This window comes from Ammodytes marinus (genome assembly GCF_949987685.1).
Source record: "Ammodytes marinus genome assembly, chromosome: 4".
Taxonomy (NCBI): Eukaryota; Metazoa; Chordata; class Actinopteri; order Uranoscopiformes; family Ammodytidae; genus Ammodytes; species Ammodytes marinus.
Window position 1 is genome coordinate 26,247,793 of NC_137233.1, and position 22,827 is coordinate 26,270,619.

Genomic DNA, 22,827 nt, shown 5'->3' on the forward strand with positions numbered 1-22,827 from the left:
TCTGTGTAGCCCCAACGGCCTTGTACATTTCTTGACTGTATTGGAAGTGTCACATCGACCAAGGCCTCAGACTCAAACAGTGTTGAGGGTTTGCTGTGGGCCAGTCCCGGAGACCAACATCATCATTAATGTACAGAGGAGCATCAGAGCCCATGAGCCGTTGTGTTCTCTCACCCATGGCGCTCTGATGTGTCACAGTCAGCCTGCATTGCATTATGGGCACAGAAACACAGAAATGTTCTGATTGTGACACGCTGTCCCGACTCTTCATACGAAATGGTCATCAAGTGACATAACCAAATGTTGTTGTTTTTTCATAGGATGGCTAAGCTATAAGTGATGACAGCCACATGAGAAGCCTCACTTTTTCCACTCAATCTTTACAATTGTTATACCAAATGTATGTAATGGACAGAGGACTTTACTATAACAAAACCTGTGTCATGAGCTGGAGGTGTTGAGTTCAAAAGGCTAGTGAGTGAAGAAGATGCTATCCAGATGCATTGTGGGAATTAAAGATGTGTGTTTTTCTGACGAGTTAAAGCCTCGGCTTTAAACAATTGTCATAATTATTTTCCCTCTGGGTACGTCATCAAAGTCATCACATAGCAAAATGTAACAGGGTCAGATTTAGAGATACTGGTGGTATCATGATTTATTAAAGGAACAGTTTCACATTTTGGAAGATAAACTTGTTTACACGTGTGGAATGTTGAATGAATGGAAGAACATTTTAATATTCTCACACGGTATGCACCAGTGGGCCCATGAGGAACAGGAGGGGAAGCACCATCCAGCCAGCCATAGAACCTGTCTGAAGCTATCGACACACCTTTTAACGACCTCAGGGATTTGCTTGGTGTCCTCAGCATTTATTTTAAGTGGCTAGAGAAGTTCTTTGCCAATGAACACGAAACAAGTCACAACACAAATACCTTGAATCTATGCAGCCTGTGTCCTGATAATTATGCTTTCTGCTGTTATCAGAGGGAATAAACACACATGGATATTGCAAAAAGTGGCCAGTCGTGTGGCAGGATCTTTTGTACGCAATCGATCAGCATAAACCTTTTTATCTTATTGATTCATTCTCTGCATGCATAATACATGTACGATATTAAAATGCAAAGGGATACACCCGTGTGGGTCAGCATTTAGTTCACTTTCGCCAATGACCATTTTGAGAATCATAACATCAGTTTTAATCCATGAAAAGATTTATTTGGTTACATTTTAATATCATGTTAGCAAGTAGCAATACACAAATAAAGCAATGTAAAATTCTAAACCCTCCCAATCGCTTTAAAAACAAGACACATTTGCCATGAGATCCCAAGTGATTGCTTAATGTCCTCCTGATGACATCTGTCATCCTCTAATACACAGCCATCATGCATCCATCATTTTAAAGGAGATCAGGGGAGACAGGAAGAGACTATAGAGATGGCATCCTCATCCATCTGTGTTACTATCAAGATGTTTTCTTCTCCGCTTCCTCAGCCTTCTCCCTCTCCAGCTTGCCCTTCTCGCCCTGGTAGAAGTCAGACTCGACGTAGCTGTTGTTCTCAGAGAGTTTGACATAGACGTCCCCGTTGGTCTCGGTGACTGTGTGGGTGCGCTGCTTTACACCCTTGGAGTACCACTTTGTAACAGGTGGAATCTGTGTGCGGTCGGTGCCCTTGTATATGCCCTCACCATCGGCCAGACAGATCTTGTACTTGTGGTTGGGACAAATTATGCACAGCTTGCTGTCAATTTCCTGCGAGTGTGTTGAAAGAAAACAGGTTAACAACCTTGTGTGAATGCAGGTCATTTAGGTCCCTTCATTAGCATTATAATTATATTAATATCACCTGCAGGTTTGATATCTTAATTACAACTTTCCTCTTATGCCTCAGCCTAGCAGTTGCCTTTAAGGATGTAGCGCAAATGGGTGACTACAACAACACATAAATGCAAGTTGTAAAATAATGAGTCCAGCACCTAAATTACATTGTATCTTATTTTCTTCTTGTGCCAGACAAAAAACAACCTCTAATCCTTTAAGTCAAATGTAAACCTCACCTCAATGTCTCCATCGTACAGTTTTCCCCCAGCATCTGTCGAGTGGGTAGAGAATCAGTGTAGTGCAGAATAAGCAAACTCTTAACTGCACTCTAGCCTTTTGCTGACTGGACACGCTTTAAAGGAGATATGTGCTAAAATGTCCCATGGATAACAAAGTACAGCAGCAGCAACTTATTTTTGATCCAGACAAGGACACATATGTATGTAATAAAAGTCTAATGGCTAATAATGTGCATTTTTCATACATTATCAGATTTGATGTGACACTAAAAAATGATGGTCATACTTTTTCCTCTCTTACTGGTAGCAGCTGTTTTGTTTTGGTTCAGCACAAGGAGAACTGTACTCACGATAACAGTAGGAGTCAATAGCGTAGAAGGCTCCCTTTTGATGGACTATCAGTATGTCCCGACCCTCCAGTGTCCTGAAGGAACGCTTTGCTTCAATCAGTTCATCCTTCTTCCCTACAAAATGAAGCCCTCCCGTGGGCTGCTCCTTCTCCCCCATGGCTTTGGGGTGGAGTAAACATCACATTTTAGTATTTCAAATATGAGAAGCATGTTCTAAACCCTATACACTGCCAAAAGAAAAAAAGAAAAGCAAACACATCAGCTGCCCAGTGATTACAGTATGCATGACCTACAGAGCAGTGACATAAGTGGGCCAAATTAAATGACATAAAACATTTCTGTCATCCGTGTACAAATGCCTAGGTCATCTAGAGACCGCAGCTCTACTGTAGCTCCACGTGTAAGCTCTGTGACAGTCACTAAAAATATCTGGGTGCAGGGGAGCTCGAGCCCAAGTGTGATTTGTGCAAAGCGGAGTGGAATAATGAGCCCTTTATTGCAGGATGAGTGAGCACAGCAGTAGGAGAGAAGAAAGCCATATCCAGGGCCTCTGGCTAAGACCTCTACATGCTATGAGGAAAGAAGCTACAGAAGAGCAAACAAGTGTTTATGTAATGCAAACAATACTTTTTCTTGCTATCAATGCTATAGGCTACATTTACACAATTCCTTCAAAGTTAATTTAGGGTTTTGGAACTTCTCTGTCTGTCTTTCTCCTTCTCTCCCGATATATATTTTTTCTCGAAAATAACAAAACGTGTGTCTTCAGGGAGTTTTTGTCTTTACCTTGAAACTCCAGCAGTCGTGTCTCCTCCACCAAGCCGAACAACTGCACTGCTGACAGCTCAGCTCACATGGGAAGGAGTCCCCAAGTCTGTTATCTCAAGACCCAGGCTGTCTTCAGTTGGCCCTATCTACACTGGGTTCATCTCTTATCTGTCTCGAAGACCCAGAGGCCCACAGCTACTCCATTTTAAAGACTAAGCGTAGAAAGCTCCCTGTCGATGGAGAATATGTACATTTATCATGAAACCATTGGTTGAATCTGGCATTGCTGGAGATATCAAAAAGGGTGAATGTATCTATATCTGGGTATAAAAATGAAAAAAATTACTATTTTATAGGGCATTTTAGTCTTATAAATTCACCTGGTGGTATTAAAGTCACCAAGTACATTTACTTTAGTTACGTGCCTAAATGTAATTCTGCTGTAGTCCTACTTGTACTTTACTCGTGTAGGCTAGGCCTATTTCCACTTTATGTTATTTTTAATTTTAACTTTATCACTGCATTAATTATAAAGCTATATTTATAGTTACTTTTTACATTGGAAACATACAACTAATTGATAAAATAATACATAATTATAGATTAGCATACTTAACCATAAATAACGTTGTTATAGGCTACTTACCATAATGTGTTGTTATGACACAACATATTATATGGCATCTTCATTATATATCATTACAACAATATAGCCTAATGCACTTTTAGATAACCAATTTGCATTATGCGTTATTTAAATTTTAGCCCATAGTTTACTAAAGGAAGGACTAATGGCCTACCCCATACTCTTCGAGAACTGTCAGCAGTTTTACAAAGCGGAACTATTTGTGTCCGTCTTCATAGAGGACCGGACTCATTTCTCAGTGCACCGCTGAGCCCAGATGACAAATATCTTCACTGTTAATAGACTGTGAGTTTCTTATATTTAATTACTGGTAAGATCACTATAATTTGCTAGAAACACAAACAGGTATATTTGCCAGTGAATCGTCCTGCTGTTGTGCGCGTGCCCGTTAAACTGAAACGTCTCACAGAATCAGCACAAGTCGCAATGTGTTGTTGTAGCTGTAGCAGGGGAGCAGTAGCCTACTCCATTGAAATAGTGTTTGACAACAATATGGTCCAAGATGTGACCAACCATAAGAATAGACTGATTAAGGTCCAGGTGTGTTTGTAAATGCCAGCATTAACTTAAAGTTTAAAAAAATAGATAATTTGTAATAGAAAAAAAAGCCAGGCTCAGGCTGACTCCAGTGAAAGGCTACGCTGGTGAACTTTGTCTAAACTCGTTGACACCAGCAAAGGTTAGGCCGAGGGATCACCATTATGAAGTTACCACCACCATACTATTGGATAGTCACATAATTACATTAAGACCTTACGTTATCGTCCTAGCTGTGTGTCCGTGAGTCCACAGAACTAATACAATATAGCCTATGTAGGTCCATGAGCACGTCGAGCACCTTTACTGCACATATGTCAAGGTGTGATATCTGTTGTCATCTACCTACATGTTCACTAACAATTATTAACAAAATTGTGAAAAAAATAAAAAAAATAACATGCAACTTTTGCTGTAAAATTTGACTTACTTACTTTTTCATTTCACTTTTTGGTAATCCACGCATTCCATGATAATGTCAGAGTTTCCTCCCAAAAAGCCAGGGGTCACACTTTTACTAGAGCACACACACTGCAGCTGTTTGTTATCTAGAGTGGGACCTTTTTAATGCAAAACTATGTCTTGTGTCTGAAGTCACTCAACAGAGAGATGGCGCTGCGTGCCTGTGGCTTCATAGTGTTTCGACATCTGGCCAGCTGTGTCCCAAAACCAGAAAACGTGGAATACCTTCTCCTGCAGACCTCCTATGGGGAGCACCACTGGACCCCACCAAAAGGTGTTTCAAAGTTCATGAACACTACAGTTATCATGTTGATGATGCATAGCGATGATTTGAATTCTACTCTTATAGCTTTAAGGGTTAAAGGTTAAAGGTGGAGTCAGCAATTTTGGAGAATGCTTGATGTCAAAATCACTTATTGTCAACATCATTAAATATCTCCTTATGAGCCTGCTACCTGTGTGTGTGTGTGTGTGTGTGTGTGTGTGTGTGTGTGTGTGTGTGTGTGTGTGTGTGTGTGTGTGTGTGTGTGTGTGTGTGTGTGTGTGTGTGTGTGTGTGTGTGTGTGTGTGTGTGTGTGTGTGTGTGTGTGTGTGTGTGTGTGTGTGTGTGTACTGAAAAAAAATCTGGTGTTAATACACAGTCTAAGCTCCGTAAACAGGCATGTTGCTAGCTACTGACGGCCACCTTTGTTTACCTAGCCTTTGTTTACATACCTGTTTCTTGCGCCTAGGCTGTGCATTAACACTGGATTTTCAGCGCACCCACAGCACAGACATGTAGCAGATGGTGAGGACATATTCAGTGAGTTTTGACGTAACAAGCTTACTCCAGAATCGCTGACACCACCTTTTTAAAATGTTCCTTCTCCCTTCCTGCTTTCGTCTAACCATGTTGTCGGCCGTCAGGTCATGTGGACCCGGGGGAGGACGACCTCACCACAGCCCTCAGAGAGACCAAGGAGGAGGCGGGGCTGGGGGCGGAGCAACTGCACGTGATTGAGGGCTTCTTGCAGGTGCTGCAGTACGAGGTGCGTGGCAGACCCAAAGAGGTGCTCTACTGGCTGGCCGAGCTGACGGACGCGGGGACAGCGGTGACACTGTCCGACGAGCACCAGGACTACCGCTGGGCCCGGCTGGAGGAGGCCTGCACTCTGGCTCAGTACAAAGACCTGCAGGACACACTGAGAGCCGCACACAGACACTTGGAAGCTCGCCAGGACACGCAGTGAGGAACCAGAGTGTAGACTGTGCCGACAGGATGATTTAAAGATGTGAAATAACTGGCACGTGACACCCCCTCGCACCTTTTAGTTTGGCAGAGCACCCAATGTGAGTAAGTCAGGTTTATGTGATCAATGGTTCTGTCTCTGTCAGGTTGTAAATGCTACTGTAGTCTACTGTACTGTGTGTAATCATCATGTGAGGCGGGGTACATTCCTCTGTCAAAACAAAGGTGAGTAAGAAGGAAATGAATCAGTGCTTGGAGAACAAGATAACCGATTTGATCTAAGTCAAGGCACACAACACGATTGCCTGCATCTTTGAATCTTTAAAGTCATATACATGAGATTTAATGCAATTTTTTTTAAAAATACAAACAAAAAACAGAAAATCCAAGGAGACAGACACAATTGTATCACTGGAACCACGTGGAACAGCTTAAACCATAACCGAAAGATATGTTTTAATACTGTATCTACCTGTCTGTAATTTGAATCAAATTAATTGGAAATAAAACTAACAATTTTGTGTTCCTAGACCTTTTTTTCTAACTCTTATTTTAAAATGTGAAAAATATATTCTATATATTATATGTATACAACGGGAGCTCACACTTAAAGGGTAGCCTCCAACAGGGGTAAAAATTACTTGCTCAAGCAGGGAGAACTAAAAATACTGGAATAAATTGTAAATAGGAGATGCTGCCACAGGGTGGCGACAAAAGCAAGACATCTTTACCACAGCAGCAGACATAAAAATTAACAGCATAGGCTTCTTTTTTTTCAGCTCTCCACATCCCAAAAAAATGAAACATCTATAACTTTTGCAAATGACTTCCTGTCTATAAATTAAAAGTCAGTAATGGTTATCATGTTATGATGTTACAAACTATGGTCGTAAAAATAAGAAGGCCTATTATTATGCAATGATGAACTGGTGTTTTCACATTGTCATAAATGTCAAACAATGAACATGAGGTTAACAATGTTTTCCAGGGATAAAATACTAAACTATACCACCAATATTATACAAATCAAACCAATTACAAAACTCCTCTTTTTTTGGTATCTATTGACTGCTCTTGATGAGTTAGTTAAGCTTTCTTTAGTGATTTAAGACAGCATTGGCAAGTCAGCATTGACACTCATTGTGTTCCTAATCGGACAGTGTTGTGAATTCAAGTTATAGTTTATCGATCTAGTATAAACCCTAAAGAGTGTCACGTAGAGCAAACGTGCATTGTATCCAAAGTGCTTGTCTTACAGGCAAGTGAAATGATGTGACTCAACTCTTGACCCTGGTCACTCGTGCTATATATACAGGTCCTTCTCATATAATTAGCATATTGTGATAAAGTTCAATATTTTCTGTAATGTACTGATAAACATTAGACTTTCATATATTTTAGATTCATTACACACAACTGAAGTAGTTCAAGCCTTTTATTGTTTTAATATTGATGATTTTGGCAAAAATCCCTATCTCCAAAAATTTGCATATTTCATCCGACCAATGAAAGAAAAGTGTTTTTAATACAAAAAAGTCAACCTTCAAATAATTATGTTCAGTTATGCACTCAATACTTGGTCGGGAATCCTTTCGCAGAAATGACTGCTTCAATGCGGCGTGGCATGGAGGCAATCAGCCTGTGGCACTGCTGAGGTGTTATGGAGGCCCAGGATGCTTCGATAGCGGCCTTAAGCTCATCCACAGTGTTGGGTCTGGTGTCTCTCAACTTCCTCTTCACAATATCCCACAGATTCTCTATGGGGTTCAGGTCAGGAGAGTTGGCAGGCCAATTGAGCACAGTAATACCATGGTCAGTAAACCATTTACCAGTGGTTTTGGCACTGTGAGGTGCCAGGTCTTGTTGAAAAATGAAATCTTCATTTCCATAAAGCTTTTCAGCAGATGGAAGCATGAAGTGCTCCAAAATCTCCTGATAGCTAGCTGCATTGACCCTGCCTTTGATAAAACACAGTGGACCAACACCAGCAGCTGACATGGCACCCCAGACCATCACTGACTGTGGGTACTTGACACTCAGGCATTTTGGCATTTCCTTCTCCCCAGTCTTCCTCCAGACTCTGGCACCTTGATTTCCGAATGACATGCAAAATTTGCTTTCATCCGAAAAAAGTACTTTGGACCACTGAGCAACAGTCCAGTGCTGCTTCTCTGTAGCCCAGGTCAGGCGCTTCTGCCGCTGTTTCTGGTTCAAAAGTGGCTTGACCTGGGGAATGCGGCACCTGTAGCCCATTTCCTGCACACGCCTGTGCACGGTGGCTCTGGATGTTTCTACTCCAGACTCAGTCCACTGCTTCCGCAGGTCCCCCAAGGTCTGGAATCGGCCCTTCTCCACAATCCTCCTCAGGGTCCGGTCACCTCTTCTGGTTGTGCAGCGTTTTCTGCCACACTTTTTCCTTCCCACAGACTTCCCACTGAGGTGCCTTGATACAGCACTCTGGGAACAGCCTATTCGCTCAGAAATTTATTTCTGTGTCTTACCCTCTTGCTTGAGGGTGTCAATGATGGCCTTCTGGACAGTAGTCAGGTCGGCAGTCTTACCCATGATTGCGGTTTTGAGTAATGAACCAGGCTGGGAGTTTTTAAAAGCCTCAGGAATCTTTTGCAGGTGTTTAGAGTTAATTAGTTGATTCAGATGATTAGGTTAAGAGCTCGTTTAGAGTACCTTTTCATGATATGCTAATTTTTTGAGATAGGAATTTGGGGTTTTCATGAGCTGTATGCCAAAATCATCAGTATTAAAACAACAAAAGACCTGAAATATTTCAGTTGGTGTGCAATGAATCTAAAATATATGAAAGTTCAATTATTATCATTACATTATGGAAAATAATCAACTTTATCACAATATGCAAATTATATGAGAAGGACCTGTATATACCATCTATGGTGCTGCCACATTGTACTGTGTAAAGGAACATGTGCTGCTCTCGGCCTCATGCTGCAGGATTACAGTAATAGCTTCCGTGAAAGGAATAATATAAGAGCTACTTAAAGAAACAAAGTGTTGTATCAAATTAAGAAGTGCGGGGGCGCTCCGGTGGCTTAGTGGATAGAGCGCATACCATATTGGCTCTGGCCTTCGTTGCAGTGGTCGCGGGTTCGAATCCGACCCGTGGACCTTTACTGCAGGTCATCCCCCCTCTCTCTCTCTGTCTTCCCATTTCAACTCTGTACTATCTAATAAAGCTTGAAAATGCCAAAAAATAATCTTTAAAAAATTAAGAAGTGCTGGCTAAGATGAACTGCCTTTCTTCTTCTGGGTATTTTAATGACATCATGAAACAAAAACTGTAGTGCACATCAAAAGACCAAGTGGAGGTCAGTGAAAGTGCCCAAAGTAAAATGTCTTTCTTCTCTCACACAGTATACTAAATACTTCTTATTATACATACACTACATCGAGCAAAAGCTGCAATGTTGCTTTAACCCATTGATGACTATGGCAATCTAGGATGCATGTCCTTAATGCCTGAGGGTTTTCTGAAAAAATAGTACGAATTGTCAAGTCTACCAAAACCTTAATATCTAAGCCTGTGTAGCACATAGAAACATGAAATAAAATACATTTAAAAGGTAAGGTTCACAGGTTTTATTTAAACATGCTCCCTTAGCGCTTACAAACCAACAAATATTTAAAAAAATCGTCAAAATTAGATGAATTAGAAAATTATTAAATATTGTTAATAAATAGATGCAATGTGTTGTGTGATTTTCGTCAGTAGTCTATAGTAGACCTTGATTTTGCGCACCAAACGCCACTAACTGTTCTGTCGCCGACATAGCTGGCGTATTTTTTTTATTATTTTGTTTTATTTTTTTGATTGACATGATTTTCGGCAAACCACACAACTTTTGGGTGGTCACGTGGTCTTCAAAAAATCAACAAAACCCACGTCATGTGTATTTGAACCAATGACAGTGCATTCTATGCTGGGAATGCCATGAAAATTAGATAAAGTAATAATGCTGCGCGACGCAGCATCAGGCAGGAGAGCCAATGTGGCATCGCGCAGCAGCCGTCATCAATGGGTTAAGATCAACCGGTTCATCATTGAACAAGTCATTAATTTCATGCCAGTTAAATCATAAATGCTGAGAAAAGACAACTAATTTTTCTGAATTCAAATTAAACTATTACTGGTGAAGCAATTACTCTGCAACATGGCAGTCGGTGTGTCATCTTAATACAGTGAATGGAAAACTCTCAAATCATCTCTATCCTCTATAATGTGTCCCTAATGACTTTAAGTATAGGGTGCAACTATAGAACATAATGGTTCATATGTTTGGCATTTACTGGGCCTTAAAGGGACAGTTTCCAAATTAATAAAATAATATTGACCTAACCCTTACTTCATATTTTTATCAATGTTGGTACATGGGTTTAATACAAATAAGTTGAAGAGAGTGTCATTGTGCGCACTGAAACGATATTAAAAACCTTCAACAGCAACATGACTTCTCTAGAAAACACTTTGAATAAAACTGTTCAAAGTTAGGTTTTTTTAATAATGCAGAGGAACAGGAATATTTTTTATTTATTTAGAAAAAAAAACTATGTAAGATTGAAATTAAAAACACATTTAAATTTCAATCCACTGTATTGGGAGCATGAGCGGAAATCTCAGAGAAAACGTAAACCTTAAAACTTGAGCCATGACTAGATGCCACTTGTCGGTATGTAGCCTACCGTATTTATTATTTTGTTTAAGCAACACACAGTCTGATAAACTATGTAGCATCTAGTTTGTCAATTGCGAAACAAGGTGAAATCCTTTCCGCAGGCTTCAATGAATTTATTTTGAATGATTTTTTTTCCAACTGAACCACAGTAACTGAATGCGTCCATTTGCACGTCATCACCTTATTTTACTCCAAAAACCAACTTGAAACTTGCTGTTTTTTTAACAATAGAAACTTTATGAGTGACATTTGTATCCTCACAAACCCAAAATGACAAGGAGAGAAATAAAATCAAAGAATAAATCAACAAAGGGCAGCATTGACATCAAAAGGTATAGACATGGTGTGGACACATGTGGGTCAGTCCATTTAGTTTGCCACCACTGTGTGAAGGCCCACACTTTAAAAAAAATACACACTTGTACACACACACACACACACACACACACACACACACACACACACACACACAAATGAAATGAACTTAAGGATTTCATTCAGTCTTGTGTATGGAATAACATCTCAACATCTCAGACTTTATTGAGTAATTTCTTAGGTTGAGTTTGGGAGTCATCGTCATCCCTCAGAGATCATCAGTGTTGCTGGCTCTCTTCCCCTTAACTTCTCCCCACCTGCCCTCACTATAAAAGCAAAGCATTCATTTCTGTAAAAATGTAAGACTGAAAATCTCTTAACTGATGATTGGAAATGATAGGCCTACCATAAGTACTACATTATGCCTCAACTTTATTCTAACAAAAACAATAACACTGACTCCAACTTTTATTTGTGATGGGAGGTAAGAACGTCTTTGGATATATACTTATTTGCTACCTTGCTAAGAGAAGATTGATCCCGCTCTTGTGTGTGTCTGTTAAATCTAAACCTAATGCCAGCAGCTGCTAACTTTAGCTTAGCACAATCACTTAAAACAAAGGGAAACAAGCAAAGTTAAGTCACTGCTCCTGGCACAGACATAGGCTAGTCCTTGTCCAACCACAACCTGTCCCTTTTATATAGTTTTTTGTTTTGTTTGTAAGGACAAATTATACTATATTTTGTCTATTAAGCCTCTTTGAAGCTCACAAAGTAAAATGGTTTGCTTAAGCATTAAGACCATGATTATGACTGGAAGCCAACAGGGCCAGGGAAACGGCTAGCTTACCATGGCACTGTGGGAGCGTGTCTATGTTCCCACATTTCGAAGTAATCTAACTATATAATAGAGAAATGTGTGTGTGTGTGTGTGTGTGTGTGTGTGTGTGTTTGTGTCTGTCTCACTCCTATTCTAACTTCTCCCTGTCCCCTTACCACTCAGCTGTGATTACTGAACCTAATTTCCAATTTTAGGAACATAGGGCTATGGGAACATAGGCCTAATTTGGGAAAAAAATAAGAAATCTTAGAAATGTGGGAACTGACCCTGTGCTATGGTTTCAACACTGCTATAGCTCACTTCAATCAGAGCTGTTCTCTTGTCTTGGTGGACTCTGGCTCTGAGCAGTAGCCAGACAACCAAGGAACTTACTACTTCCAGCCAAGAAATAGTTCGGCAGCTAACTCCCATAAAAGGCTAAATTGTCGCTTTTTCAAGTTTGTTTTTTAGACAAACTAAACCAGATCATTTGAAAGCTCAATAGGGGATATCTGCCCATTAAGTCACCTCTAAACATACACAGGCTCTTTTGTACAGTCTATGGCTGTTAGTCTTTGAGCAAAGCTATGCTAACTGGCTTCTGTCTGAACTTTGATGGTCTGACAGTGTATAGTAGATCTTCCCATCCAACTCTCCGCCACAAAGCAAATAAGCATATTTCCCAATATTTTCAACTAGCTCATAAGCAGAAACACATGATAGCCTATAGGCTATATTTCGCAGCTATGATTTTGCTTCTTCTATATACCTTGAGGGATGGTCAAAGAAATGGGGACCACATCATGAAAGGTTCAGAAGCTCTGGCATCTATCTGCTTCCTGTTGTGTCACGATTTAGAGATCCATTCCAGGAGTGGACTTCCTCTACCCGTCCTCTACAGAATCTAGTCTCTGTGGGCCCCCAAAGCAGGTTGCCAAGAGCAAATGTTTCGCTCCTTTGGCTTCACATTAAAATTGAAAAAGGTATCTCTTGAAGAGTTTCTTAAAACAGCGTTAAATCCAATACATGCATCCGTTGCCCCCAAAAGGAGCGGTTGTGGGGGCTAGACTTGGTTTCCTTGGCATGAGATCCATTCATTTCTGTTGTGTTGAAAAGGGCAACAGATTTAAACCCACAGCCATAACGCCCCACTGTGTGTTTTACTTGAGGCCATACAAGTACTATTAGTCACATTATGCTGTTCAGTGTGTGAAAAAGTTTAATACTCAGATGGTGTTTTTTCCTCCTGCCATTTTCAGGCCTCCCAAAGCAGCACTAGGACAGAGTACAAACACACTGACTGTTTTCTCAAGTGGACAAAGTCCAAAAGGTCCTTTGGGCAAACTCACTATGGTGACACAAGTCTGCACCTGGTTCCACAGAGACAGGAACAAGAAAACCCTGACATTGCAGTCAATAGTAAATGTAAATGTTCACACACATATGCACATACAGAGATAACAGGCCATCAGTGTCATATGCATTCAAACACACACGTGTGACTAAGCTGCAGGTTGATTTTGTTGCTGTCGATAGATTATGGATGTGGTGTAAGCACAGTAATAACGTCAAATTTTCACTACGTTGGATTTAAGCGTTAAGTTGAAGTCATGGCGCAAACAATTTCAACATTTTCACATCTATTGCAAGGTAATGTGAATATCACCCGGAGGAGAAAGTCCCTACATGTGTATTTTAACTTTTTTATACTTAATTTATTTTGACTCTAGCCTACTAAGAAGATAACAACTCAAAAGGACAATAATCAGGACTAACGGCAACACACGCTGGTGGTGGGACTGGAGACGTTCAGTTCACTCTCTGTCCTCTGAAACCACCCAGTGATGCAGAAAATAAGAAAAGGAGGTGAAAATGCGGAGCAATTTGTGTGACTGTGTTTTTTCCTCTCTTAGTGAAAGTCTTTTGAGGCCCTGAGGTTTAAGAGGCAGAGAGAGGTGAGAAAAAAAGTCTAAACCTTAATCACCCCCAACCAAATTAAGTTTATTTGAGTGATCGTAAGAGAGCAGTTGTGATGGACACTACTGAAAGTGGGTCTGAGATGGCAGGGTCAAGGCAGCGCCTGTGTCTGCAAGTTTAAGTTGATTGCATCAAAGTTAAAACAGACAGGCGTGCAAAGGGACCAAGATATTTTATGTAACAGGACACCCCGATGATGCAGCTCATCAACCGGTTAATTTGTCCAACAGCAGAGTGTCCTTTAGTCAGACTGTCTGAGCCATCCCACAAAGTAACAATGGAGGGGTGTAGGGGTGGATGTCCCTCAACTAAACAAAATAAGTATATCAAGAAAAAAGAAAAACAAACAAAAAGCAACAAGTAAAGTAAAGACACAATGGATAGAGCCAACCTTTTAACACAAAACCATACAATCTGACATGGACTAGCCGGACCAAGAGCCGGCTAGCTGCAGTGGGGTTCAAGAGACCACCACAAGGACAGTTTGTTTTCATCATTTATCAAAAACAAATTTTTATTATTTTTTTTTTACTTTCTAGAAGGTTTCACAATAAATAGCACATTATTAAAAACTCATCTGTGCCATTTTTATCTTTGGGAAATGTTTATATGTAATTGGAATACGGCTATATGCGACAGGGAGGTTTTCTAAAAAAAAAATCCATGTACATGCAGTACAAATCAAATATTAACACCTATATGCTCCTGCACTATGATATTGTTTATGGGCATTTTAAAAGTAAAGCAATTGTGACTGTAGCAGTTACCAAACCACTTCCTAAATAGCAAACCAAGTCTAATGACTTAGCATGGGTTGGACAAAACTGAAACCTCACTGTTGTGGACTTGAAGACACACAAAAAAAATACGTAACAGTACAGCATGAGAGGAGCTGGTTGCATGAATGATCAATACAACAGGGTGTAAAAACTGGAGTTTTTAACACGGTGGTGGAAAAATGTAGGGATGTTCTGACTTGTCTGGAGTCATTAACTTGCACATGATTCGTCACATCAATTCTGCTCTCAAGTAGTGATGTAAAGAATGGATCCTCAGCCTCCTCAGTGGGAAAAAATTAAAAACGTGAAATATAACTCAACATCAGAAACACTCTGGGGCTGCTCTCGAACAGTGCTGGAATCATTTCAGTTCCTCAACCTCGGCCAAACGTGATGCCGGAGAGTGCAAGCTTTAATTAAGGCAAACGGTGTAGACACCAAAATTCTGACTTTCAGTGAAAACAGTACCAACAAACCTTTGCCATAACCTTATGGAATAGCATCTGAGAACTAGTAGTTGACCAATCATTTGCATTAGTTTAATAAATGATGAAAAGTTTTTGGCAGTAGACCTCTGACCCCACTGTATGTGCAAACACACATGCGCACACACACACACACACTCACACAAATACACACTGAAAACGGGAACACATAAAAGAAGGAGGGTAGTTGGGGGAGTTGGCATGGAGCGAGTCATCATCCAGAACATCATGAGTCTTCGTTGCCAGAGTCGTCCTGGTTGTCGTAACGTCTGGTGGACGTCCCCCCGTCCTCCGTGGGGCTGAGTCCCCCAGCTTCCCCACAGGACTCCATCTCGCTCTCGTCATCCTCCTCCTCGTCTTCCTCCATGTCGTCGTCGTAGAGGTCGTCATAGAGCAGGTCTGAACTGCTGTCCTGGGAGGGCACCCTGGTCTGGATGCAGTACTCCGCCAATGTAGTCGGCACCTTGACGCCATCGCGCTCGGCCTCCGCCGCTGTCGACATCACCTGCTTCCTGCCGGCCGGATAGGAATGAAATGGAAGTCAGTGTTTGATGTTATTTCTAAATGGAATGATTGTCAGTACAGTTCTGTGAGCGCATTTGTCTGTACATAGATTAAATACCTGATGATCTCTGCATACTCCTTGTCCTTGCCTTTGCTGTCCCTCCATTTGCGAAACATGACAGAGGCGTCCACGTTGGCCGGGGAGAAAGTGTTGGGTTCGTTGAGCAGAGAGATCACGCTGAGCAGTATGGTCCTGATGATTAAAGAACAGCAAAAGACACACAGACAGACAATGAGGACACTCAAACATCAGATCCTGTGGTCGTTTGTGAAGCTGTGGTAAGCTTCGTCCCAGCCCAGACACCTCTTTCTTTCCGCCTGTGGATCAGTTACATGGTGCATCCAATCTTCTTGGGTTCGCAAGCAGAATCAGCATTTTATCTCCAGTCCCCGACAAAACGAGTATTGCTGACATGTTAAATTTAACAGTACTTCTGAAAGCTGCCCTGGGTCTACTTCTTAAAATGTTACAAAGAACAAAGGAAGGCTAAAACTGAACTGTTGATTTACACCGTTCTTAATTTGCAGCTTTAAAATGATGCTGGCACACTTTGTCACATGGCGTTTATTGTGTTTTTGATTTATTTTTGTAGAATTGTATTTGTTATTTACATTGTGGTTATATGATATGCATCATAACTGTTTGACTATCAGTATGCACGACTTTCTTATCCCATATTCTAAATCCAAGAACTACAATTTAATAGAAGTACAGTGAGCCAATAAGCATCATGTCACTCCCTCCCTCTCCATCCTGTGGACCCACCATCCGCACGAAGAACCGCTGGGGTTGGTTGCGCTGCTGCATAGGTGACAGAGAAGGCCAGACCAGACTAGGGCAGCAGAGCCAGGCTATAGGGAGCTGGAACATCACCCCTCTGTGGGGGAACAAGCCCGAGCTCCCGGAGGTGGAGTGCTACCAGTTAGATCGGTTGGGGCTCACCTCTACGCAGTCTCGGTTCTGGAACTGTACTCCTGGATAAGGGTTGGACCCTATTCTTCTCTGTCATTGCCTAAGGTGTGACGCACAAGGCAGGTGTGAAGATACAGACAGGCTCGAAAGGCAGCAGCACAAAGCAGCAGGAGTGGGTGGAGTTCTGAGAAGCAATGGAGGATCCGGTCATCAACAACGTGCTTTCCAGACCCTCAGGAGGGGGAACAGGGAACCATCCAGGCTGTGTACAGTAAGGATGTGAAGCTGTTTACCTGAACTGAGGATGTATTCGGGCAGTAGAAGGAGCTTTTTGAAGAACTCCTTTATCCAACTAATACACCCTCTATTGTAAAGGCAGAACTAGAACAACTGCACAGTGACAAAACCCAGGGAATCAATGAGATCTGTCCAGAAATGCTGAATACTCTGGATGTGAAGGAGCTGTCTTAGATGTCATGCCTCTTCAACATTGCGTGGAAGGCTCGGACAGTGCCAAAGGACCATAGAGTGATTCCCAGTTACAGGGGTATCACACTCCTCGCTCTCCCTGGTAAAGTCTCCTCCCAAGGTGCTGTAAAGGAGGGTTCGGCCGAAAGTCGAACTTCGGATCCGAACTCTGTAAACTGAAAGTGAGAGCTGTATCTGGGTTCTCTGCAGTAAGTCAGACTCATTCCCGGTGAGGGTTGATAAAATCAGTCATCCGTGATGAACTCGGGGTAGAGCTGCTGCTCATTTGCAAAAAAAGTAGCCAGTTGAGTTCCTAAGGCGGTGTTCCAGGCAGATCCAGCTGGGAGGAGGCTTCGGTGAAGACCCAGGACAAGGTGGAGGAATTATACCTCCACACTGCCCTCGGAATACCTCGGGCTTGCCAAGTATGAGTTGGTTAATGTGGCACGGGAAAGGGAAGTTTGGGGTCCATTGCTAGATCTGTTCCCCCCCCACGACCCGACCCGGTTAAACACTGACTTAGGATGGATGGATGGGACATGAGCAACTTCAAAACATCATTTTTAAAATCTATTTAAATCTTTCTATTATATTTAACATTTTAAACCAGTGCTACAATGCAAAATAGCAAAAAGTTATAAAAAGACAGCCTGTCTATGTTGCACAGTTTTTCTTGGATTTGTGTGCATACAGGCTTCTCGGAGACTACCTGACGTTCTGGGTGGGGTTCCACCTTTCAGACGGAAGCTCCCCACTCTGAGGGTCATCGACAGGAGGGTGCAGGATGGAGATACACACATCTCCGTTCTGGACAGAAAACAAAATACACTGTTTATCATCTGTCAGACAGACATGAAGACATATTTATGCAGCATCTACATTTCAATAGCTACATACATTCCAAAATGGCATTATAACGGTATTAACTGTAGTTTAATGAAAAATGCAAAAAGGTTTTACCTCGTAGATGTTGGGGTGCCACATCTTGGTAAGGAAACGGAAGGTCGGTGGAGAGTATGGGTAGTCAACTGGGAACTTGATGTGAGCCTGAGAGAACAAACAGACACCGACAGTCAACAAATGCTTTCCAGACAGACAAGCTTGACTTCTGCAATGCTAAGTAGACCCTCTATGGGTCTGTGCGTCTCAGCTTGATGGTGGAGAGACCGCAGTGGAGATGTGAGTTGATGTTTCTGGAGGTTGGTGTAGCTCACTGAAATGTGGAATGTGAAAAGCCCCACTTTACAAAAATACGTACAGTATACGTTTGTAATATGTGCAAGAAAGCCTGTCCTGAGTGAGAAATTAAACTCATCCTTCATGCTGATTTGAACAAAATTGAAGTGAAAGATGAAACAGCAACCTTTTGCAAGATCCATCAACTTGATTTTACGATTCAGGGACCAGAAAGGTTAAGCACAGCTGCTTTAAAATAGTCTTTGATATGGATACATTTCATACGCCCAGACTGAAGTAATCTGACCAATTGGATTTTTTTTGTGGTTCTATTCAAACTATAATGTTCTTGACTGACTTCTCAGAATGCACAAGTCGACATATAGCAAGCATCCAACCATAAAGTAGTCTCCTGTACCCTTTCGTTTACAATAGGTTGGATATAACAGAGTAAATCATACTTTCAGCCATGCCAACAACAATCACACCGTGACGTTGTTGACATCTATGTTATCAGTTGTTCTAAATTCATTATAAATAGGGACGGACATAAGGTGACATAACAGATGGTGCTTCTTTCCAAAGTATTTCGCAAATATCTAGGCGAAAAGGCTTGGGCGTGTGTGTAACACCGCCCCAGCTCTCACCACACTGCTGCCACTTAGATAGGACTATCATTACTTGGCAACTAGTCACCACACTATTGCAGCCTTGGGACATTTAACACACGGACACAAGTTTCAATGTTCAGTATTTATCAGATATCGTACTGGCATGATACAGACGCTCACAGAAACATCTTGTCCTCATCCCAAATGCACAACTTTACATGGTGTGCATGGCTCAGCAGCAGAAACTACACTACACTGGTCAATCTCTTCCTCTAAGATTTAAATCAATTCTGGATCAAATACAACTGCACTAAAGAATAATGGCAAGGTATTCCTTTCTGTAGTAAACCAGGCTCAACAGATCAACATAAGAATGTATTTGTCTGTCCTGAAAAAGGAAACTCTACCCTGTTGCTGAGGTCTCTCGCGTTTCTTTTCCTGTTTTTGTGTGTGGAGTTTTTCCTTATCTGACTGCAGGGTCTAAGGATAGAAGCTGTAATATAATATGTAGTACGGATTGTAAAAAAAGAAAGAAAAAGAATCACCCCTGAAATACATTTTGATGATTGATTTGACAGTAGATAAAACATTGATGTGACTGTCAAGGCAAAGCATGAGGTAATCAGCTGCAAGAGTAGACTGATTTGCATTATATTGAAGGCTTCATCTGCATTGCCCCAACTTGTGTGCGGGCTCTCACTGTACCGCACTTTCCAGGAGTTTCACTGAATAAGTAACGTGAAGAAAAAAAATGAAGATGAGTCTCATCTTGCCCTTCTCCCTTACTCTTTCCCTGTGCTGAGGTGCCATTTATATTGGTCCCACAGCTAAAAATAGCCAACTGAAGCACAGCCATCATACAGCCAGGGGTGGGGGTGGGGGGAGTGCTGGACAAGGAGAGTGGAGTGGGAGATAGACATACTGAAGATTAAAGGTATTTTATTGGCGGCCTTAAGATGCTATAAAACTTAAACATTCTTAAAACATTCTTAAAACCAATAGAGGGGAGCAGGTGGAGTAGAGCCAGGTCATTGTTTCGTAACTATAGTTTCTTTAAAACTATTATAGTAAGACTTTAGTCCTACTTTGTTTGACACTTTGGGCACAAATAGAGTCACTGCCATGTTCACTACCTGTCTGTTTTCCAAGTTGCAGCAATATAGGGGAGAACGGGGTAATTAGTCACACGGGTTGGTTGTCACAATCGTTATATCTCGGAACCAGAAGGCGCTGTCTGTGAAATTTTGGTATGTAAATATCCAGAATTGGGATCAGAGATCACCTACATAGTATTCCTTTGAGTTAGACTGCTGAATTTGAGGTGAGACGACTGTTTGTGTTTTTCATGTCAAATTGAAAATATTTAGCTCCTCAGTATTTTTCTTCTAGGCTTTTACACAATGGGTTTGTAACAAAACACTTGTTACCCATACAAAGTGTGAAGGGTAAGCTATAGGTTAGATTGTTTTTAGCAAGCTAATTAGTTGTCAGATGGTTGTTGGCCTTGATGCTAGCAAGGAATTCAAGTTGGGGTTGGTCGTCATATTTTTTGGGGGGTTGGTTGTCAGATTAGTCAGATTCAGATTGATTCAGATTATCTGAATTATTGATGATTATTGTCACATGTTATCTCAAGGCTGCAGCCAGAAAAAGAACCCAATAACGAAATAAATTGTCAAGCTGTATCCTCACTGACGCCCCAGAGAAGGAAAGAATGGAGCAGAAAAAGGCAGCTAGCATGCAAAAGAAAAAAGGGCAACAAAATCAAAACAACCCAGTGCATCCCAAACTAGACCAGCTGCCAAGGCTACATTAAGTTATGTAGGCCTATTTGTCAACTTGACAATGCAATTAAACTTTTGATGATTCATTTCTTCTTTATTACAATAAATTAGAAAAAGTGAGGGATACACATTTCAAGCCAACACCTTAAGCTTCAATTTAATGTAGGAATGACTATCTTTCGATAGTTTCGATGTTTAGGTGATAAGCAATTCTCACTAGAGTAAAAAGTGTGCCTACTTACCCCGTTCTCCCCTACTATATATCTTACTTGATAAAAAAAAATGCTTCATAATGTGTACGATCATTAAAATCCGGTGCCATCTTTTCATCGTTAATTCCCCTTTTTGGTAATGTGAAAGTGTTGTTGTCCCACCTTAAAGTAGCCTCCCTCATACAGGGTGTTAGGGGGTCCGAAGATGGCCACTTCCCAGTTGTAGAGGTCAGACTCCTCTACCAGAGTGATACGGAAGCCCTCCACGGGCTGCTCCTGCAGAGACTTGAGCTCCATCATCAGGGCCTTCTGGGAACTAGGGGTCGCCTGGTGGGCCATGTTAATCCCACGTCTGACACCGGTCAGTGGGCACACATCAGTGAGGTAGGTGGAAGGAAAAATTACAGGCTTTTTAATACTGTCAGGATTATACTTGAAGGTAAAAATTTCAATTGCATAGTTACTGTCGACTCTGCAGCAAACACACTTGACTAGAGTGTGTGTTGGCTTTGTTTGTATTGACATAGCCTAGGTCTTTTTTAGAAAAAGGCTGGGGTAAAATACACAAAGCAGACCTGAGGACATATTGCTCCAGTGCTGCTGCTAAACTGACCAACACATATAATCCACACTCAAACAGCCAGGATATGTGGCCTTCCAAGCTAGCTGAGGACAGTGTGTTAAGTTCCTAGGCCCATTATGTGGGGGGACAAAGCAAAGTTGATAAAAATAAGTGTTTACCTCTTTCTCCGTGCACGGAAATGTGTACTCGTTTTCGTTACAGCTGTTAATCTAAAGGTAAACTCATTGGATGTCCATGCTGGCCTCGCTGTGTGTTGACAAAGAGACAGTGACAGGAGCACCTATGGCTGGTCCTCGTGTTGTGTTCCCGAAATTCTTTGTGTTCCAGTGTTGACAGTTGACATGGAGCCAGTAACAGTATAAGTCAAGGTCCCCCGCGGATCATTCTTGGGTTCAAAATAGGAAAACCGGTCCTCCTTGACATCTCCCTCCGTGCTGCTGGTTCGGGTCGGACAGGCGCTCAGCTGATCGCCGCTTGTTTATGTTTGTTTATCTGCTCTCTCCGGCAGTCTCAACTTCTCCACACGTCAGCTAAACCCGTACCGAGCAACTTCGTTCAAACGCAGCGGCTTCTATGCTGCCCGCAGTCCCCTCCAGCACCGTGGCAGTGCAACGAGCCAACTAATACGAGCCGACGCACGCGAAAAGGACAGTAAGTGAGAGGTTTACACTCGCGAATTACCCTGGATTTCATCGATTTTTTTTATTTTCCTCCCATCGGTGCTTCCGGCTAACATTGCGCGTGTCCGCAGGACGTAACGAACGTACGGGTCTGAACGTGACGTGCGCGCTCTCGATGTTGATCCAAACAATTAAAATAATAGACTACACATTCATAAAATTGGACATAGGCAATCATATATTTTTTCTTCGATTATGGCTTTATTTCATTTCATGTTTCTTCTCATTTAAATTGGGCTGCATTTATGATTTTAGCTTTTGTGGAGACTGTATAAGGCTTTAGGGTTACTTCTGAGATTGCATAGGCCTATTGTAGGCTAAAGAAGCCAAAATGAAATTCATCAGGAACTTTAGGAAGTCCTATAATTAACAATGATATGCCTTTAAGTAGGCGACTGTAAATTGCAAACACTAGTCCTCTGTTATTTGGACATTTGTTTCAATTGTGAAAATAAAAAAAAGTTGATTAGGCTACCACTTGACATATTCTGCTACCGCCTATAGTTTATCAGTTTGGACAGCAAAGATTGACTTCTGAATCTGAATAGTTCCGTGGCGTGCCCTTTATAGATAATGGTTATCCTTATTATCATTATAGCCTAATTTATTAGGCAATTATTCAGTGTCCTTCCCTGCTTATCACTTTTGAAATAAATAACAGTATTTGGATAGTTTGACAGATTATTTCTGATGAAC

At 41.5% G+C, this 22,827-nt stretch overlaps 3 protein-coding genes across 4 annotated transcripts; 1 reads left to right on the forward strand and 2 right to left on the reverse strand.

Annotated features, from left to right (window-relative positions):
- Window positions 1–1,471: 1,471 nt before the first annotated feature.
- Window positions 1,472–2,574, reverse strand: rfesd (Rieske (Fe-S) domain containing; the record flags this gene model as incomplete). The annotated part of the gene is made up of 3 exons (XM_080026937.1): window positions 1,472–1,759; window positions 2,065–2,099; window positions 2,418–2,574. 3 exons carry the CDS (start codon window positions 2,572–2,574, stop codon window positions 1,472–1,474), a joined length of 480 nt encoding a protein of 159 aa, XP_079883063.1.
- A 1,499-nt stretch (window positions 2,575–4,073) lies between these two features.
- Window positions 4,074–6,572, forward strand: nudt2 (nudix (nucleoside diphosphate linked moiety X)-type motif 2). 2 transcript variants are annotated; one of them, XM_080025652.1, is made up of 3 exons: window positions 4,074–4,116; window positions 4,963–5,104; window positions 5,737–6,572. In XM_080025652.1, the coding sequence occupies exons 2-3, from the start codon at window positions 4,978–4,980 to the stop codon at window positions 6,057–6,059; spliced, it is 450 nt and encodes a 149-aa protein (XP_079881778.1). In that variant the 5' UTR covers window positions 4,074–4,116; window positions 4,963–4,977; the 3' UTR covers window positions 6,060–6,572. The 2 variants fall into 2 exon arrangements, with proteins under 2 accessions (XP_079881778.1, XP_079881777.1); XM_080025651.1 differs by having other exon boundaries at window positions 4,076–4,141.
- A 4,068-nt stretch (window positions 6,573–10,640) lies between these two features.
- On the reverse strand, window positions 10,641–22,167 carry ube2r2 (ubiquitin-conjugating enzyme E2R 2). The gene is made up of 6 exons (XM_080026370.1): window positions 21,610–22,167; window positions 21,031–21,220; window positions 18,046–18,132; window positions 17,795–17,892; window positions 15,763–15,897; window positions 10,641–15,652 (listed from the first exon to the last, which is right to left on the reverse strand). Exons 2-6 carry the CDS (start codon window positions 21,205–21,207, stop codon window positions 15,367–15,369), a joined length of 783 nt encoding a protein of 260 aa, XP_079882496.1. The 5' UTR covers window positions 21,208–21,220; window positions 21,610–22,167; the 3' UTR covers window positions 10,641–15,366.
- Window positions 22,168–22,827: the final 660 nt, after the last annotated feature.

Bases quoted from the DNA above. Each gene is read 5' to 3' on its own strand.
- nudt2 (XM_080025652.1), top strand. From the start codon at position 4,978: ATGGCGCTGCGTGCCTGTGGCTTCATAGTGTTTCGACATCTGGCCAGC. The intron at 5,105-5,736 runs GTGTTTCAAAGT...GTCGGCCGTCAG, and splicing joins CCACTGGACCCCACCAAAAG to GTCATGTGGACCCGGGGGAG.
- ube2r2 (XM_080026370.1), bottom strand. From the start codon at position 21,207: ATGGCCCACCAGGCGACCCCTAGTTCCCAGAAGGCCCTGATGATGGAG. The intron at 15,898-17,794 runs GTAGTCTCCGAG...TTTAATCATCAG, and splicing joins AACCCCACCCAGAACGTCAG to GACCATACTGCTCAGCGTGA. The intron at 15,653-15,762 runs GTATTTAATCTA...TCCGGCCGGCAG, and splicing joins GAGTATGCAGAGATCATCAG to GAAGCAGGTGATGTCGACAG.